The 20,666-nt window shown below is 43.0% G+C and overlaps 1 protein-coding gene across 4 annotated transcripts in view; it reads right to left on the bottom strand.

Annotated features, from left to right (window-relative positions):
• Positions 1–20,666, bottom strand: part of TSNARE1 (t-SNARE domain containing 1) — a 461,286-nt gene that overhangs the window by 251,180 nt on the left and 189,440 nt on the right. For all 4 annotated transcript variants that reach the window (XM_036400134.2, XM_036400166.2, XM_036400142.2 and 1 more), the window contains exon 7: positions 1,711–1,801. In XM_036400134.2, coding sequence (XP_036256027.1) covers positions 1,711–1,801 — 91 coding nt within the window. The remainder of the gene's footprint in view (positions 1–1,710; positions 1,802–20,666) is intronic.

The raw sequence follows: 20,666 nt of genomic DNA on the forward strand, positions 1-20,666 counted from the left end.
AGTTAAAATAATTGACCAGTGAGCAGAAAAACATTATTTTACAATTTAATAGAGAGGAGCAAGTTTATTCCTCATATTACTGAAATTATTTCTGTCTATTCCTTAGCTCTTAAATATTTTCCCTTCAATTTTCCATTTTTCTCCCCGTGACAGTAAAACCTCTTCTCCTGAGAGTCCCCATGGGCTTCAAGGCCAAATAATGACATTCTTGTGTGGTATTGTAATTGAGTTTAATGTGACCTTCCCTGATTCCCCTTTGGACCCAATTTATGTCACAAAACAGAGCCTGGAGATCAGCACAAAAAAAGAAGAAAAAAAAAGTCCAGATCCCCATATCTCCAAGGCAGCATCTTCTGTTTCATCAAGCTCAGATGTAATTATGCAAGAAAACAAGAAAAAAAAAAAAAAACAGTCCTTGCCATCCATCATTAGTCAAAGCAATATGTTAAAAATTATTCTTGTATTAATCTTGATGTCTACATGTGCAAACAGTCATTCCAGGCTTCCCTCCCCATCCTCTGGAGTAGACCATCACCCACTGATTTTTTTTTTTTAGGCAGACTGAATTGCACATGGTCCTTCACAGGTTACCAAGGTGGCCTCGGGTGATCCAAGTTTTAAATCCTTATCTCAACTGCCTGCTGGCAAGTGCCATAAATCCAGGCTGTAAAAACCACTTGGTCAGAGATGAGTTGTGTGTTTAGGGCAGTCTTATTTCTAGGTGGAAGGGCAGTGAGAACAGAGTTGAAGTAATACAGGACTTTGGAAAATGGCAGGTAGTGAGTGAGAATAAAACATGAACTCAGGAAAGTTCCTGACTCAGAAACCATATGGATGCTGGAAGCAAGAGTGTATCAGAAATCAAGTAGAATTGTCCTTATTTTCATTTCAGAATGTTATGTGGGTGAAAATTCTCCTTTAATTCTCAAACTAGCTGGAATCTGGTCCCCACATTTTTCTTGTGTTCTTGCCCATGATGCACATCATGGGCCAAGTCAGCAGCAACATCTGGGGTATAAAATCATTTCTGGGAGGTCAAAAACCTTCTGTTTGCCCATTCTTTGCACTGGGGACAATAGGATGGGGATCATTCCTACCCTGTGACACTGATACTGAGTTGAACAGCCCAGTCTGAGATGACAGCCCAGTCTGCACACAAAACAGATGGGATTTTCTTCAGTAAACTGCAGAATTCAGAGTGGAGTAAATTCTAATTTAAAATCCTGCTCTGATCTGGCCACAGCCTGTATTTATCTACCCCCAAAGTTGCCTTTGCACTGAATCAGTGTCATATCCAGATATATTCCATGGCTTTGGCCTTTCCAGACACTTAACACACTCCCAGACTCACCTGCACCCCACAACTGAGTCTTTAACCAATGCCAAACTCATGTGAAGCCAGATGATTTCTGCAATATTTTCACCCAAACTGAAACCCTGAGATAGATATGAACTAGCCAAAGGCTTTTTTGCTGAATTCTTGATTTCCAATTCTACATGATCTAGTTTTGGGAGAAGAACTGGTGTCTGCAGCTGCTTTCCCCTGGGTCATTTGTAAGTGAAAACTACACTTGTTTGAGAGGAAAGGAAGTTATAGCAAGACACAGAGCTTAACAGCTTTAAAGCACCCACTGCCACTTCTTATTTTCATTATTCCTCCTTCCACAAAACCCATCATTCTCCCCCAACAGCATCTTGAGCGACACATACCCTGGATGAGCCTCTGACAACCTCAGACAGCTGCTTGATGGCTTTGGTGCTAGTCGTGATGGTTTTATTAGTCTCCTGCTGGGTGGCATGCCTGCAGAAGAGAAGAGATGATGGGAATTGCAATTGAAATTAATTGCATAATGAGACACTTGGAGAAATCTATCAAGCGGCAGAGCAATTGAGACAACACAACAACAGCAGCACGAGGAGGCTCAGGAGGGCTGCAGGAGTCCTGGGTCTTGACCAGCAATGGAAGCCAGAAGGAAATACTGGGAAGGAGCTGCCCAAAATATTCTCCCTGCTGTCAGCACAAAGACAATGCCTGTGAACCATTCAAAGGGGAGTGATGGGGTGAAAACAGGGGCGTGGACAGGGAACAAGGCCATCACAGGTGGTTGGTACTCCAAATTTTCAAAGAAGGGTTGTACAGCCAAAGGAGACAGGACTGGGGAGTTGCCTGATGGCTTGTCCAGGAAAAATATTGTTCTCAAGAGGGAAATCTGAAATGGAGCAGGACAAATTTACTTACCCTGGCCATCTGCCCCCTAATGACACAGTATCTCCAGGAAAGCACTGGGCATGTGAAGGTGCAGAGCTGCTTCACCAGCACTGAAACAGGCAGGAATGGAGCCAAACCAGTCACCCCTCCAGTCATGGGTGTCCCTCCCTTTTACACCCCAAATTCCAGTACCATTATTCTTTGTAAGCCCTGGTTGCTGGCCTTGCTCTTTGGGACTACACAAATGAATGGGAAGAGACATAAATGCTTCCCAAAGGTATTTATTAGCTCAGTCCTGTAGTTCTCAAGCTTTCTAAGGTCAACAGAGCACTCTCAGTTTCTAAGCTTCTCCAGAGAGCGCTTCATATCCTTTCAGTCAGAAAGAAGTGGTTTTCCACGAGGTTTCACTCAAAACCTCAAGAAATACCTGGAAAAGACCTGGAGAAAATGATGTTTTTTCTCCCTTTGAGGACACACATGAGCATGAGCCACAGTTGTATCAAAGTCTCATTTGTGAGTGCTTTTTTTTTTTTTTTTTTTGAGTAGTGAGATTTGAAGTGAATGGAAGTTCTTTGATTAAAAAATGTCAAAATGTCTATTCATGGTCCTTCAGTCCTGAAGACCCATGGCTTATCTCTCCAGCTCCTTCCTTTTTCTCTGTCAGTTCAGATGGAGAGCTCTTACAGCACCTCCTTTGAAGACCAAGGCCAGTCACCAAACCAAACACAATCTTAACGACAAAAACATCAAAAACTCTCTTGTTGAGGTCTTGATCCAAAGTTCAGCAGTTTTTTTCCCCACTTCAATGTTTTTGTGCAAACAGCTCAGCTGGGAAAGCTGTCCAGGATCATGGAACCATAGGATGGCCTGGGATGGAAAGGACCTCCAAGATCATCAATTTCCACCCCCCTGCCATGGGCAGGGACACCTTCCAGTGGACCAAGTTGCTCCAAGCCCCATCCAACCTGGCCTTGAACTCTTCCAGGGATGGGGCAGCCACAGCTTCTCTGGGAATCCTGTACCCGGGTCTCCCCATCCTCCCAGTAAATAAAATTACACTTGAGTTCATACAAGGTATCTGCAAGTGAAAGCTTAGTACACATAAAGACAACATCTCTTAGTTGCAGAACAGGAATTCTGACGTGTGTCAATGGTTGAACACTCACACAGAAGGCATGGGCTCCTATGGCACTATGCAAGAAGGAGAAATAATCCCATATTAAGACAAAACCAAATGGAAGGATCCAATAACGAGTTATTAGCTCTGTTTATTTAAATTAAGACACAATTTCTGTGTTACTTCATCAAAATGAACTTCATTTACTGATGATCCCAGGACTCGCCACACCAGCTGAGCAATTACATCACTTTTAATTTGAGATGGAAGAGGTCATATCTATCACAGGCAGGTATTCCTCAGTGCCATTGCGAGAGAGGGAGCTGGGAATTGAATCCTGTCACATTGCTAACACTGAGGAGTGCACAGTCAGCCTGATCCCCAATCTCTTAATCAAGTATATCTTGCCACCAAATGCATGAATTCTACAAGCAGCAGATTCAAATCTCAGATTTCCATACCTAATTCCTCTTAACGGAAAGCAAGATGCCAGAGTTGACATCCATTTTGCAGACCTCACTAAATTATCTGCCCACAGAATAACTCAGAGATTTACATACCACTAATTCCCCATCCCCAAAGTAAAATGGCTTGTTAGGCTCTTGCATCTGATCCTTCCCAATCTCTAAAGTTAAATAAAGCCTTCTTAATTTGCATTGTAATGTAAATTTTATGTTAGATATCTTATGTAATAAATTCATGTTGGGCACGAACTTTACTCTGCTGAAAAAATAAGTGGGAGCAGTAGTACAAAAAATAAAAGTTCTGCCTTCCACCTCTTAATTCAAAATGCACTTTAACCACCATGCCTGTGCTTGATTTTGGCACTTCCCACTATGTTGTCAGCACAATTAACTTCTCATTCTTCAGTCTCAGAGATGTGCTCACGAATCAGACAATGATTATATTTAATTTACATTAAATGCTATTAAGATCTTAATTTAAAAAAAAAAAGCCGTCTCAAAACACTGCTTCCTGCAGTATTTTATTTTAATTTGTAATGGTAACAAGGCATGTTGCTGTTGTTGTTGCTTTTGTTGTTGTTTTTATTAGTAGTATTAACAGCATTATTAGTATTATTATCTGTCTTTATATTCTGCTCCCCATGGAAGTGTGGAAGTTAATTAAAGGGGTGTCTCTCATGAATAAAGTTTCCTTCTCAAAAGAATCCTCCACACAAGAGCAAGTTAATACTCCATCTGTGGAGCTGCCAAGTACCTAAAATCTACAGTAAAAGATTTGCCTGCCTACAGCTCTGCTCTGCAAACAAACCCTGGCAGGGTGAGCACCGGAGAGGGCATCTCTTAGGAGGGGTAACATCCCTTGCTGGGCATCTCTGCGTGCACAAACGCTGCAAAGACAAAGCACTAAATAATCCAGGGGATGCCAAACTGCTGCCTACGAGTTCCCTGTGGCTGCTGTTTCCTCTGCTGGAGGAGCATGGTCCAGTGAATCCCCGATCCCCAGCTGCTCACAGTTTGTTCTTTGAGCGATCATCTCTCTAATTTATTTATCCAGTTTTAAAAGGAGCTCTGCGGAGAGGCAGATGCGGCGGCGGCTGCTCCCCTCCATCCGCAGGGAACGCCAGGAAAGAACTGAACTTCTGCCTCTGCTGCTTCTTTGAGACACTTGATGAATGGGCAAGCCAGTGGAAAAATAATCAGACCCCAAGTGCAACAGCAAACACCAGCGAGGGAGGGAGTTCTCCCTGCCTCACCGTGCCTGACCATACTTATAATAATCCCAAAGAGCTTCATTTTCCAGCTCCAGCAGGAAATGCCATTTCCACTCATAAAACAAGATACAGCTTATTTTGTTTTCATCTGATCCCTAATGGAAGAGCAATAATGTGTTTTTTTGGGTACAGATCAAAGATACCTTTGCTGTAGCGGTTTGAACACCATTAGATTCAGAATCCCTTCCTTTAGCACAGGGCAGCTGCACAGCAATGGAGTCGTTTTTGTACTTAAGAGTGGTCAAGTAGGATTGGCAAGAATTAAACCAGATAGCTCAGCATAACTCAAAACCTGTCTTTTTCACAAGCTTCTATAATATTTACTGCAGTTTTCTTATCCAAAAAGAGGTAAAAATCAGAGGGCTTTGAGTACAGCCCTGAGCTGCAGGATCTGTGGCTTAAGCAGAAGTAGGTTGAGCAGCTGCATTTACACTTATTCCATTGCTGCTGGAGACAGAGATGCAAAAGGGAGCATCAAATATGCAGAAGGAGATTGGCACCACAGGACATCTCCTTCCTGTCATAGAGATGGATACTGTGAAGGACTGGTGGCTGTGGGAACTGATAGGACCCACCAAACCACAAATACATGTAGATAAGACTTCATGCAGTGCCCATAGGGACAGCAATGGATCCTAAGGATCCTATTTCCTTTTCTCCACCTAATAAAGATGTTTAACTACAGCGAAAATCCAACAGAGATTCTTTGTGGTTTGTGGAGGTGGGGGGGGGCACCTGTAACATGAAGTTCTGCCCTGGAATGTGGTCAAAACCCTCAAAAAATGCCCTATTTTTCAAGCTATTAGTGGTGAGCTGAGAGGAGCACCATGTGCTGGGTTTTTGGTGTTGAATTGTATTAAAACCCATCTGCCACACCAGCCTCAAATCAACACCCTGAGAGTGAGGCAGAGATTTGGCAGGTGAGCTGCTAAGCTGACCTGGAGGCACGTGACTGGCAGTCAGCCCCTCTAAACTACAAAAGTTTAGTCCAGTTTTCATACATATGAAAACATATATTCATACATTTTCTAACCTATTCCTCTTTGGAGTGTGTGTGGACATTCATCCTTTGGGTAAAGGGATGTGCCCCAAGGACGTCCCTCAAGGCTGAGTGAAAAAGATTTGCCTTCAGTTATTGGCCTGGGTGAGTTACATCAATCTCTAATAATTGTTTCTTTTTGTAGCTTTAACATAATTTCTTCAATATTGCTTTGATTTAGTGCACTATCCTGTCTGATACCGTAAGTTGTTTTTAGCTTTTATGCTGCGTAGTAAATAAATCTGATTGAGTTATTTTGTTTTAATCATTTATCATAAGGAATAATCCATTTTCATAGACATATATCTGATTTGCCACCATTAAAATCTGAGGGACAAAGTTGTAAAACTTAGACTGTTGACAAAGTCCAGGGATAAGCCTGAATCCAGCTGCCCCCAGGCTCCTCTCTGAGGAGTTTAGAAAGCAAAGGGATCCTCTCTGCATCTCATGACTCAGTGGGAGCTTCTCTAACAAACTTTGTCTGAACCTTCAACAGCACCTCCAAAATGATGCAGAGAATCCTCACTGGAGAGATGACCCAGCCTTATGGTGCATCCTACACAGCCAGGATGATCCTACACCAGAACCAGAGAATATCCTGAGCTGGAAAGGACCCACGAGGGTCATCCCAGCCCAGCTCCTGGCCCTGCACAGGACAATCCCAACAATCCCACCCCGACCCTGAGGGAATTGGTCAAATGCTCCTTGAGCTCTGGCAGCCTTGGGGCCATGACCAGTCCTTGGGGAGCCTGTTCAGTGCTCAATGACATTTTGGGGGAAGAACCTTTTCCTGATATCCAACCTAAGCCTCCCCTGACACAGCTCCAGCCATTCCCATTCCCTTGGGTCCTGTCACTGGTCACCAGTGAGATCAGTGTCTGCCTCTCCTCTTCCCATCATGAGGAATCTGAAACACTCATCTATAGGATGGAAATGTTTTCTGCCTTAGATCACTGCACTTTACAGAACCACAGAAATGCCAAGACGTATGGAAAATCACACTGTGAAAAGCTGACAGAGGAGTTCAGCAAATTCATTTGAGTGAAGGGAGAGTCCACCAGGGCACACCCATGGGGTTTTCTCTCTCTGGGATTTTGGAGAGCACAGACTCCTTTCATCTCAAACTGCCAGCCACATGTTGCACTCCTCCTTTCCCCATTGCCTGAGGTACCAGGAAGGTGCAGCCTTCCCAAACCACCTACCCCATATTCCCCCTTGAACCTGGCATTTTACCCCAAAGTTCAGAAACTCAGGCTTGTGCAGACCCACTTGTTTCAGGAGTCAGTGTCCGGGTTCTGTAGCAATCCTTGAAGTTAACAGAGACATTATGACCCATTTCAAAGACATTAACACCCATCCCCTCACCCATGGAATTGTTTATAAAGACATCAGCACACATCTTCCCTATCCAAGACTCGTGGCTCTGTTTCTGCATGATGAATTCAGGGGGCATCTCTCACCTCTAAGCATTTATTGCAGATGCAAACAAAGCAGGAAGACGAACTAGAGGAAAGGTTATTTTTTAGAATCACAGCATCACAGTCTCACAGGATGGTTTGGGTTGAAAGCAACCTCAGAGGCTCAACCCATTAGATCAGGTTCCTCGGGACCCCATCCAACCTGGCCTAAGGTGTTGCACTAATTTTCACCAAGCCCTAAAGTGTATTTACTGTGTTGTTACAGTCATCAAAGGAAGAACAGTTAAATCTACTTATTCTGGTTCCAAACTGACTTTCTCAGCCATTTCCCCCCCCCCACACTTTTTCTTTTTCAAGACCTAATTGTGCATGTTGAGGAATAGTTTACAACAGAGCAAAATAAGAGCTCTAATTCTGATCTGTCAGCAAACCCTTTCGCATAGGTGTAAATCATCCAGCAGAGTAAAAGTCAGGAGAAATATGGACTGCTACTTCCAGGTTTCAAGCCACACAATATTCTAAAATAAAAGCATCATGGATTTCCAATTTACCTGTCACTTGAAAGTATTAGGAGACGTGGCACTATTTTTCTTACAGGAGCTTAGGGGATGGTCTGTGGCTGTGTGGGAAAAGGAGGGGAGGTATTTCAAACCCCCCTGACACGGGTGAAATACCATCCCAAGAGAGGAACATGGTTTGCAGTTCTGCTGTTCAGTGGTTCTGCATTAAAACACAGGAATTTCTGTCAGCAGCCCTCACAAATTTCATCACAGAAGTGCAAACCTTAGCAAAATTTTTCATGGCTCTTTCAATACCTATTTTTAAATACCTTTTCTATCATGGCTTCTTAAAATTAAATAATCATAAATAAAGAAGCAGTTATTACTGAAATAAGGAGAATGCTGGCTCCCCTGCAGGATTTGACCAGCTGCAGGCAGCTAGTTACTCATTAACCACTACCAGCAATTCGGATTTGTGCTTTTCAATGAAATTATCTGCCAAACAGTTTATGAGACACCCCCTTAACCCTGCATCACCTACAGATTAGCTCAGCACCGCCTCAGACTCCATCTGTCAAGTCATTGCTGACAGCTCTCAAAAAGGACCCCATGGGAAGCAGCTCAACAATGTCACTGCCATTAGTCACCTCTCACATTGTTTCTCTTTCTCCCACCCATACTATTCCCAAGGAAGTTTTATTTTTAAAAGTTCCACTTTCTTTCCTAATGAGAGAGCCCCTTGAATCCTTTGTAACCGCCCTGCTAGTACTTGAGATATATCACACCTCCCTCTCCCTCATTATGCAGTAAGCCTCTTAGCTTATGAGAGGCAGAAATTAATTTAATTTGTCATAATTTTCATTTTGACGAACCCTGATGCCTACTGATCATGATAGTTATATTTTTTAATTTTTTTTTCCCCTCCAAGTGCTGATAAATTACTTATTTCTTTTTGCCTATTCTTGCAACTTTGCTTGTGCTGAGGTGAACCATCCTCCTGCACCAGATTTCTGCAGAAAGCAAACAGATCCCTCCCTTCCCAGCCCAAGAACCTCAGCTGCCCTCCGTGAGCTCTAAATATTCACCCAGATTTCTAAAATTGCCCCGAAAATCCTTTTAGCGCCCCGAGATAAACGGCACCAAGGCTGTGACCGCTCCGATTGCTTTGCCAGTGCTCTCTAATTCTGTCCTGCCTTTCACATTCCTGCATTAACCAGGGGACAGGAGCTCAACATCTGCCACAGAGAGGTCACAGGGATGTGGGGATGTGTTCCTGCCGTAATTCCCAGCGGCAGAGCCGGCGGTGCCTGCAGCAATCACCGAAAGCAGCTGAGCAACACTCAACCTACAGAGCTGTTATCACGCCTTCCTTCCTGTGATTTGCTGCAGCTCCTTGCTGAAGCTTGGATTGGAGCTGCCTTTCCAGGTTTTTCAGGGTTGGGACTCGATGATTTTTAGGGTTGCTTCCAGCCCAAGACATTCTATGATTTGGTGATTTCGATTCTGTGTGGGAAAGCTCAGGGTTGCTGCTTTTAGGGCTCTGTAGATGGAGTTAAGTCAACTTGGAGGGAAGAACTAAAGACTTCCTGAGTCCTGCTTGTAGTCCAGAAAAAGAGAGAAAAAAATTATATACTGTAAAAAGAGTTTTAGAAACTGGTGGAAGTTTCACTGCAGGGGCGTTGGAACTATATAATCTTTATGGTCCCTTCCAACCCAAACCATTCAAAGACTCTGTGATGAAAAATCCCCCTGCCCTGGAATGGCAGAGATATGGATGTTGTCTTAGTTTCATCCTCAAATCTGTTTGAGTGTGGACTCCAACAAATGCGAACTCCCTCTTAACAATTTGCCCATTGCAGAACACGGGCTGGGAGCTACAGACCCAAAATCCAAAATATAACAAATCCCAAGGACTTCATGAAGATAAAAATGATGACTTTGAAACAAGTTTACTCATAATTTATGCTCCTGTAGATTAGCTTGTGTCTTTCAGCATAAAACCACAGAGATTGCTTTGAGGGTGCACAAATGTGCCAGGAGGTGCCCTGCACACACACACACACACAGGCACGTATGTAGGAAAGACAAATGGACAGGAGATTAATGGCATTGCAGATTAATGGAGTCTATTATACTTTCCACACTCCCTCTCTTGGTTTTAGCATTTAACATGCATTCAATACTCGACAGGGCACTGTGAAAAGCAAAGATGAAGAGTTCTTTACTGATGTGAATGAATGATTGCTCCAGCTCTCCTTGAGAAATCACAATGGAACCACTGTTAATAAAAGATCCAGTACTTGGAGGATGAAAATTTTTGGTAAAGAGAGAGGTAGATTTTTTAAGTTTTATTTCCATTTTTAAGGTTGCTTTTGCTGGTTCATGTGGTTTTTTGCCACCAAATTTTTTCAGTGGCGAGAGCATGCAGAGCAAACATCTGCAAAAAAAGGAACAAATCACATCAATTTCTGAGATGTAGGCATTTTCATCCCAGAAAATACATGTTTCATTAAAAAAACCAAAAAAACAACAAACCACCAAAAACCCCAACATTGCTTAAACCCAGGCAATTTTAATTGAAAAATGAATCCATTTCACTCAAACGACTGCGATGAGTTTTGTTATTTTGTGAAGTGAGCAAGAAATCAAAGGCAAACAAACAGCTTGAGACACTTTTCAGCTGGCTGTGGTTATTTGTGTATTTCTAGTTAGGGGCATTAAAACACAAATGCTCCTGTGTGTATGCTTAAATTAAGGGATGTGCCCAAACCCGGTTCCTCCATCAGGATTTAAGTGAGAAGGAAAAGGCATTAGCAGCAATTGTGCCCCTGGAATTGTCAGCGTGGAGCAAACAGGCTGTCTCATACAGCCGTGAAAAATGTCCACCCTTGGACTAGCAGGAAATCTAAACAGAAAGGCAATGACCAAGCAATTCTTCTGCAGTCCAAAGAGCAAAGCCAGGTGGTTTATCATCTCTGAGAAAGTCAGCTTTAAGAAGCAGCAGACAAATATCCTGAGCCCTGCAGCAGTGCAGGGACACGGTGGCTTAATGCACAGGAATGTGGGGTTCAGGAGGAAGCAGCTCAGAAAACACATTTGTTACCCTGATCCCCAATTTCATCCCAGGTTATAAATGAAGGAAATGTCACCATAAAGTTCATAGACCAAAGTGGAGGAAGGTTTGATTAACACTGTTTTTTTTGATGGAGAATATGAAGACAATGTTTCAAAACAACAGCACTGGGGACACCAAGTTTGTCAGAAATACACTTTTTAGGCATTATAAAAAGACTTCATAAAGCTCCACACTGATGTTAATAAATAGTGCACTGTAAAAATCAATTATTTAAACTGTGCAATGCAAATGCATTGGTATTTAGAATGGGTGTTGAAGATTATGCAAACTCCACTAACAGTGAAGCAATATGCAAAGAAATCCAATATTTAGCCAACTCCTGCTCTATGTGTTTTGCTTTGGTAGCATCACTGGCAGAGGCAATGGCACAGCTTTTGGCTTCCAAGACAGATGTTTATGGATCCCACAAGTTGGGTGTCTCCTGGCATCTCTTTCTTTTCCATATGGAAACTCCATTCAGGTGGGACAAGATGATTTTGGGTTTATTCACCCAGGATTTAAATACAACTTCACAAACAAGTCCTGCTTCAAACATGGCTCATCCACAGAGTCCATACTCTTCTAAACAGAAAAGCATCTTTTGGACCTCTCATTACACAGACAGAACCTTTTCTGTCCCCAAAAAACCAGTCTTACTATGCTTTATTTATGTCCCACATTTCACCTCCCTAGTCTCAACCCTCTCTCTTACATGTCCTACAGAGAAGGAAATAAATTTTCCCTCCATACCATTTCCACACTCCCAATAATATTAATTTCACCAAAACCAAACCCCATCCATAAGTCCTTTAATTCCTAAAAAAAAACCCAATAAAACCCCCAAAAAACCCCAAAAAACAAAACCCAAATAATTTCACACCAAGAGTTTGCTACTATACTTTTTTATATCAATCGCCCTAAACTCAGATGCTCAATTCCAAATTCATGTGTAAATCTCCTCAGCCCTAGTGAGGAGTTGAGGCACAGCTTGAGTTCTGTGGCCAGTTCTGGGCTCTTCAGTACAGGAGAGACATGGAGCTCCTGGAATGGGGCCACTGAAGGGTGATAAGGATGATTTGGGGACTGGAGCATCTCTGATAAGAAAATACTGAAGGAGCTGGGGCTGTTCAGCCTCAAGAAAAGACAACTGAGAGGGGACCTTATCCTTGTCTCTGTCTGCAGGGAGGGCTCTGAGCAGGGGCCAGGCTCTGCTTGGTGTTCCCAGCAATGGGACAGGAGGAATGGGCAGGAACTGATGCCCAGGAAGTTCCACCAGAACATGAGGAAGAACTTCTTTCTGAGCACTGGAATAGATCATCCAGAGAGGGTGTGGAGTCTCCTTCACTGGAGATATTCCAGAGCCTTCTGGACACAATCCTGTGCCTGTGCCCTGGGATGGCCCTGCTGGAGCAGGGAGGTGGCACCAGGTGACCCCACTGTGGTCTCTTCCAGCCTGACCCATTCTGGGATTCTGCATTCCCAAAATATTTCCCAGCCACATCACCTGAGCTAGGACAGGACCTCCTGCCCCAGGACATCTCCACACGTTTCTAAAGCACAGCCACTCCCAATCCTCACCTGTCCAGCTTCAGCGACCGAGGAAACCTACCAGGGCTTCTCCCTCTGGTCCTCTGATCACATTTTCCCTGACAGGGGATGTCCAAACCACTTCCTCACCACCTAAAATTCATCCCACATTTATACCCACCACCATGTCCTGAGCCAGACCTGCAGCTCTCAGCCTGCCTGGTGCAAAAATATTGGGACCAGAATGGGAAGCTGCAAACTGCTGCTGCTTCAGACAGAAAAAAAAAAAATTACCTTCATGACTCCTTCTGAAGGTGATCACTTCCACTCCTGCTGAGAATGGCTTTAACAGCTCCATGTCCTGTGGGCTGGAGCTCTCTGCTCTCACCAGTGCCATTTCTGCTCACTCTGAACCATCCTGAGCAGCTCCCTCAACTCCACAGCAAGAGCAAACACCAAGTGCTCCACAACTTTGTTTTTTCCTCTCTCCTCCACCTCCTCCTCTGCTGGAAGGGGTTTTGGAGTACAGTGCTATGCAGAGGGAGATCAGCTGGAGGAAAGAGACATTTTAAAGTACAAAGTGAAGCGTAAAAGTCGATGTTGGTAACAGTGCTGGCGCTTTCTGAACACACTCCCTTGAGGCACTTGTGCCAGGATCTATTTTTTTCTGATTTTGGGGTTTTTTTTTTTGAGCAGAAGACAGGAGAGCAGAAAAATGTGAAGATAATATAAGGCAGGAATCAGCTTTAAAATATGTTTGCTTGAGAGCGGGATTTTTTTTTGTTGTGGTTTTATTTGTTTTCATATTGCACTTTGTTCTCAAAAGCACAGAGATAACTGGAAGGAATTGTGCTGGGAAGAGAAATGGATCTCAGCAGCCTACTTGCCACCTATTGCTCTATCCCTTATACTTCATATGCCTCTTTAAATCTGACATCTCTGCAACTTTCTGAGCATAAGGGCAAGCTGTGAAGTACAAGGCAAATTAATATATTTATCCCGCACAGAGTGCAATGCACTCAAAATACGGAGTCTAAATCTCCAAATACTTTTCTTTCTCCTTCACTGTCCTTTCCATTCACCTTACATTTCCCTCTGCCTGGCAGTGCTTTTTGAGCAACACTTTAATTTAGCAGGCAGATAGATGTATCTGTCTCTTTTCAGGAATGATTACCTTTCCAAAACAGGCAAAAATCTTGAAAGAAATGCCGCTGGTGAGACTCCTCTGCTCATCAGCCCCACATTTCATTACTTTAAAGATCCTTCAGGCTCTCAGGTGACAATAATGCATAATTTCCAGCGTGCCAGAAGTCGCTCTTCCCCACCACCCTGCAAGTGACATCAGACCATAAAGCAGACGAGCACTTAGATTACAAAAACACAAGGCACTTTATTGGCCCATAAAACACCCGCTAGAGCGGCCATGTGAATGAAGACCCCATTTTGTGGGGCAATAAATTTTGCACCAGCACCCAAAAGGCACTGTTATTACAGGAGTTGTGCAAATCACCATCCGTGGTCCATGACAAAAAAACCCCTGACTGTGGCCAGGATGATTTGTGCCTCCACAACAATTAAAATGCACCACTGGTCGTCCAAAAAATTAAACTTCAAAGAGACCCTGCCCTAGTAAGAAACGAGTACAAATAGATAATAAAAGGATAAACAAACAGAATAAAAGACCTGAGGAAGTCCATTACAAATCACCAGGCTCTGAGGTTTGTTTCAGGTGAGGCAAGACTCTCTTTCTGCTGGCAGGAGCATTTAATGAGCTAAGATACAGCAACTCTCTGTTTACAGGGAGGGCCAAGGGAAATATCCAAGCTTTCCAATCCATTCAAATGTGAAAACTGTGAGCCCCGTTATCAGAAACCTCTGCTGCTGATAGCAAATTTGTTCTCTAGGGGGAAAATGGATTCTGCTTAAGAACCACTGTTAAGAGTCCAATGCAGGTGCTTAAAAGAAAATTACCTGATGAAAGATCAATAATGTTTCTCCTCTCCCTGAATCGAGGCTCATGTGCAGAATAAAAAATTCCAGAGTCTGAGTCTCTATTGCCTTGCTTCAACATGAGCCATTGTAAACGTAACCAGGGTAGGAAATGACATATTTAAAATCATGTGTTGAAAATCACATTGCATTTGTGCAGGTAGGGACCCAAAAAGAGAAGAAAACAGAGAAAGTCACACTCAGTGCACTGTAAAACCAGATGGAGCAGCCCAAACGTGTTTCCTTGCAGCCTCAGTGCTTAAAACCAGCCTTTCATACAAAATGGTTAAGTGTGCTAAGTTTATGCAACAGCTGCCAGAAAGTTGAGCACATGGATCCGGCTGAGAAGTTCCCTAAATGAATTCAGCAGCAATATCCATTGAAGGACCAAAGCACCACAGGAGAGATGCTACTGAAGCATGTGACTGACCTTTCTTTTTAAAATAAAGGATTTTACATCAAAACGGGGTCAGGCTGAAATGCAAGAAGCTAAAGGGAGTAATCCTAAATATAATTTTTTTCCTTTTCCTTCCCGAATGAACAGAAGAGTTTGTTCACCTGAAAATGGACTTCTGGAGTACAGTGAAAATCTGGGGAATTTCAGACACATGAGATTTTGGATAACTGGTGATGGATCAGCTATTACACCGCAGAAAGAGATTTCCCCCTACTTGTCAGCTCACAAAAATCTCTCAGTTGATGTGTGCTGTGGTAGCAACAGAAGGCACATGTCAACTCCAAAATTCTGAGCTACTTTTGAGTGATTTGAATCAATAATCTTGTTGGATTTGAATCAATAATTTGTTTAATAAAACCATTGAAATTAACAGTTGGGGATAGTGGATTATATGCAGAGTCCTGCCCTTGGGTCACAACAATTCCCTGCAGTGCTGCAGGCTGGGGGCAGAGTGGCTGGAAAGGGATCCCATACTATCCAGTGTTAATTCTTTAATTGAGAGAAAACAGTCAGTATCAGATATTCCAAATCCCAAACCAATTCTTGGTTTGGTTTTTATGTTTCAGGACTTCTCCCAGCTGAACAAACCACAAACACTGGTGAGATCCAGACTCATGATTGCTGATGCATGCGACATCCAAGCCACCCTTCCAACCACCTCTTCTCAGGACTGCACCACCCTGGGAGGCACCAAAACACAGACTGTGGCTCTGTAGTTACTCAAAAACCTGTAGGAATTGAGTGTCTGCTCCTTCCATGAGTTTAAAAACACCAGTTCCATGGACACAGGCAGATTTCCTTCCCTTAAAGCTCTTTTGCTCTCCAGGCTGACGATTCCTGCACAGAGAACGCCACAAATCAGCTCTGCTGTCAATTTGTGCACTGGCTTCTGGCTGGAGCATTCACCTGCATCCCTTCCCCTTATCCCAAAATTGCTGAGATGGCACAAAGATAAGCAAGCTGGAGGCATGAGGTCAGCACGGGTCAGAGATAAGACAGGAATGAGTCCCACCATCTCCCTTAACTGAGGTCTACAGTCACCTGAGGCTGCCAAAAGCCTGATCAGAGTTGGATTTGTTCTTCTTGTTGGTCCAGATGACAACCAGAAAACCATCCCAACCAACATGATTTTGTGATGTGTTGAGCTCTGCTCAGATTGCTGGAATGATGCTTTTCCCCAGAATTTATCTCCCTTTTCCTTTCACCACTTCATTCCAAGGGTAAGTGAGGGCTATCTCTGGTCAAAAAAAACCCCAAAAGTTTATCAAATGTTTGGAAAGCCCTGAAGCATCCACACAATTTAAATAAAATTTAAAAAATAAAATCACTGCTTCCTGATAATCTAGTTTTCCTCATTAATGACAAAAAATTAAAAGAAATTAAGTCATCACTGGGTGGAACAGCTAAGAGAACTGTTGATATTTTTTAGCTGCATTGCCAAAGAGAAATGTTCTGCCCATACATTCCACCCTGTTAGACCAACATTTAGCTGGGTATTTTGGGGTTCTCTAAGCAGCTCCATCAGATCAGAGTGCCCACAATGGTCCTGGCAAGGCTGCAGCCATTCCCAGCCCTGCCTGTCCCTGTCACAGGCAGCCACAGCTTCAGTTCAGCAAGATTTCGGCAGATTTTACACCCTTGGTGAGATAAAATTTTGTGCCATACTCTCTTACTGTCTCTTACAGAAGATAAAAAATCTCTATCAGTGCAGGATCCTATCTACCCTAAAAACTCCCATAAAGGAACTTGCTGAGTGAGCTGTATTCCTTTGATTACTCCACATCAATCCCTTGCATAAATGTATTAATTTAATGCACTTTAGAAGTGTGTTTTATTACTATTTTGGAGGCTGGAAGATGTCAGAGATAACCACAAAGAAAGGTCTTGGGTGCTGTCTCACTGAGAACAGAAAACAAAACCAGCAATCCACAGCAGCAGCTTTCTAACAATGATAGAAAATCAAATTGTCAAATGTCTGGATGTTTGTCAGATCACATCCAGAATCAGATCAGGGAATTTTTTTTCTTAATAGAAAGAAAATATTGCAGAAATATCCTTCTTCCCTTCTGCCCTTCCTCCCTGGAGAGCTGATTTTTAACACTCCTTTACTATTTCCCAACCAGCCTGACACTGTCCAGGACAGTAAATTGGAGATGATAAAAAGTTTACCAGAGTTTAGACAACATGCCTTGTTAGAAGAGCCCAGCAATTCAGTAACAGCTGTTGTCTCTTGAGAAAATCTGTTTGCAGATGGGATGGTTGGGGAAAATCCAAGGTATTTCAGTTTCAGTTAATTGTTAAAAATTCAAAGCAGCTTAGAAGCCATCGCTGAAACTCCACAGATGTTGAGCAATAATAATAAAAAACTAATAAAACTGTGGGTCCAGGAGAAAGCACTGACCATACTAAAGCATATTTCATATATGCTGGCTTTTCCCATGTTTCCTGTTCAGCAGAATAAATTTTTCCTTTTGTTGTTGAAGAAAATAACTATTCCTTACCTGCACAACAAGATGAAATTTAACATTGAGACTGCACTAGCTGATATTGTTCGGATGTTGACTGGAGGAGCAAAAAGATTTTTTAAAAGCTTGAGGAAATAACCTTAAAAAGGAGATGTTTTCCTACCCTGCATTTTCTGCTGGATTGTCTCTTATTTTTTTCTGCTAAGATAAAAAAACTGAGGTCACCCAAGACTGCTCCTTTCCAGCCAAATATCCAACTGTCTCACATCAGCTGCCCTGTTCAAAACTTTTTGTTTTGCTTTGTTTTTTATTCCACAATTGCCTCCAAGGACAATTTTTCCTCCACACTGAAAGCACTGGCCAGGTGCACGCTGCTCCCACAGAGAGCACAGCACTTGCTTTTCCTTTTACAGCACTATTTTAAAAAGTGCATCAATGAGCCAGGTTACTTCTGTTTTAACGTTTTGGCTTCTTTCCTGCTTCAGTTCCCCTTTCTGCTGTACTCAGAACTAATTTCTGCTTCTTTCCTCCTGTTTTCTCTGCCTTGCCAATGGGGCTGGGAGGTTCACCCAGCACAGCAAAGTGATGCTCTCATTTGGGCTCTCACTGCACTACAATGCTGGCAAACAATATTGAAATCTCATTTTAGGACCAAGATGTAATTGGGTCTGAACTTCCCTCCGGTCCTACCCTGACGTAATTCCATTACCTTTAATGGAATTACTCTCGATTTGCGCCGGTGTCTTGAATTGAACTTTTGCTTTTCAGGATTTATATATCTTGTTTTCCTACCATTTAAAACAAGAAGCCAGCCAAAGTCATTTCCAACTCATTTTCCCTTCCCCAATAAATTCAGGCATTATTACAGTTTATCTCTGTGACCTCCACTTGCTCTTGTACATCATCCATCTCATTATTCACGGTTCCTGCAGGACTTTGCATTCCATTATCTCCTATTTATAAACCCAGATGTCTGAGAACAAAAGGGGGCAGGGTTCTCCAGAATACACCTTTCTGGCCTCTTTACAAATTTTCTTACTCATTTCCAGCTGCTCCCTGCCTACAGCCTCTTCTTTATCCTCCTGAAATTTGTGTTCTGTCCTTTAAACACAGCTTCCCATGACCCACCCTGTGACTAATAAAAGGAAGATCCAAAGAGGCATTGCAGATAATTTGTGAAGTAGCAGAAACATAAAGAGACATCTGACATTATCCAGTTTTTAGTTCAGTCCAGATGAGAAACCATAATTGTTGATGTGGTGGGTGATCACAAAATGAGAGGTGGGAAAAAGGCTTCCAGTTCATCATCAAAGAACATTATTTAGCCCACACTCTGTAAATAATACTAAATTATTCAGCAATGTAGTGGTGGATAAATTTTGCAAATTAAAAAGAAAATGGAGAAATAAAAAGAATGAATTAATATATCTGGATGCAGTCACCAAATGGGAATATTCCAATTAAATACAGGCAGCTCTCTGTCTTGGCTGACTAAAGAGCATTTTTGTGCGACCAGCTCAGAGAAAACACCTCTGCTGCAAGGTGAGAATCCCTCTCAGGAGGAGAGGAGACCTTCTCACCTCCAGCCTCTGCCCATCTTCACAGGGTGGGAGCATTTCCTCCTGTTCTGGGAGCATCTCCTCAGAAAAACACAGTTCAAAAGGCTTTGAGACACCTGCTCAGCCTCTCTTTCATTTCACAAGTGGAGTCAAATGTGCACAGCAAAACCTTGGTGATGGGTTTCCCCAGTTAAGCACACTCAAGTCTATTTGCTAATTGTATTTTTTTCTTTAAATTTTTTTAATTTTTCTGGTGTCAACCTTTTACCCTCTCTTCTTGTCACTCCTTTCTCTGATAGATTTAAGAACTTTCCCCGTTGAAGGGGCTTGTACTCTGTAAGAAGCCACTTCTCAGCCTCATTTATTAAAAAAAAAAAAAGGTTAAAAATAAAAATAAAAACCCAGACTATGCTACAAGGTTCATTGAGAAACACTTTTTTTTTTTTTTAATAGATCTTGGTTATAGCTTGTGTTTTCTCAGGTTCTTTTTTTATACTTTAACCACAAATTGTGAACACTGAAAATATTCCACTCTGTCCTGCTGCATAATTCCTGAGTTATATGGAGAGACAAAAAATTCCTTTTCCTTCCTCTAAACTCACTTGTTAAATGGCCAAACCTGGGAATTCCATTCCTGGGAATTCCTGCTGAGTTTCTTGACCCACATCAGGGCAATGCACATCTCTGTTTTAAAAATGGTTCAGTTAATTTCCTTTTTGGAATAATTTTGTGCCTGGCTCTACAGGAATGTGCTGCTGGGCAGGACTCAGCCTAACTCAGCTCCTCCAGACTTCCCTGGTCTTTGTGCCAGCTCTGAATTCCAGTAGAAATATTTTCACACCCACTTAGCGCTGACAAGAGAAATCACTTATGAGGATCAGGCCTGATAGCAAGCACAGAGAAAACTCATTAGAAATGCTCAGTTTTGATTCCAGTTAACTTTGCAGAGAGCTGTCACACTCCTTATCCTGCCTTTCAGACTCAGCAAACCGTGGAGGAAAACTCCTCTTAGGTGTGCCTGTGCTGGGAGAAGAGCAGAGAGATTTGGGTAATAAGGATGATGTTTTTAGGTGGCAAGGGAGCGTTCAGTTCTTCATCAGAGTGAGACCTGGGCATTCATCCTCCTCCCTCTTCCTTGAAAAGTGAAGCAGGTTGTATAAGCCAGAGGAGACACAGGATATCCCAGCCACATCCCTGGAATTGTGTGTCATCAAAGTGTGGCCACAGGACCGGGGCAGGGATTGTCCCTCTGGGCTGGGCACTGGTGTGGTCACACCTCGAGTGCTGTGTGCAGTTCTGGGCCCCTCCTGGCAAGAAGGACACTGAGGGGCTGGAATGTGCCCAGAGAGGGGCAAAAGAGATGGAGAAGGGTCTGGAACACCAGGAGCAGCTGAGGGAGCTGGGAAAGGGGCTTATCCTGCAAAAAGGAGGCTCAGGGGGAACCTTATCCCTCTCTACAACTCCCTGACAGGAGGATGCAGCCAGGTGGGAGTCAGGCTCTGTTCCCAGGTAACAAGTGACAGGATGAGAGGAAAC

This window comes from Molothrus ater, chromosome 1 (assembly GCF_012460135.2).
Source record: "Molothrus ater isolate BHLD 08-10-18 breed brown headed cowbird chromosome 1, BPBGC_Mater_1.1, whole genome shotgun sequence".
Classification (NCBI taxonomy): domain Eukaryota; kingdom Metazoa; phylum Chordata; class Aves; order Passeriformes; family Icteridae; genus Molothrus; species Molothrus ater.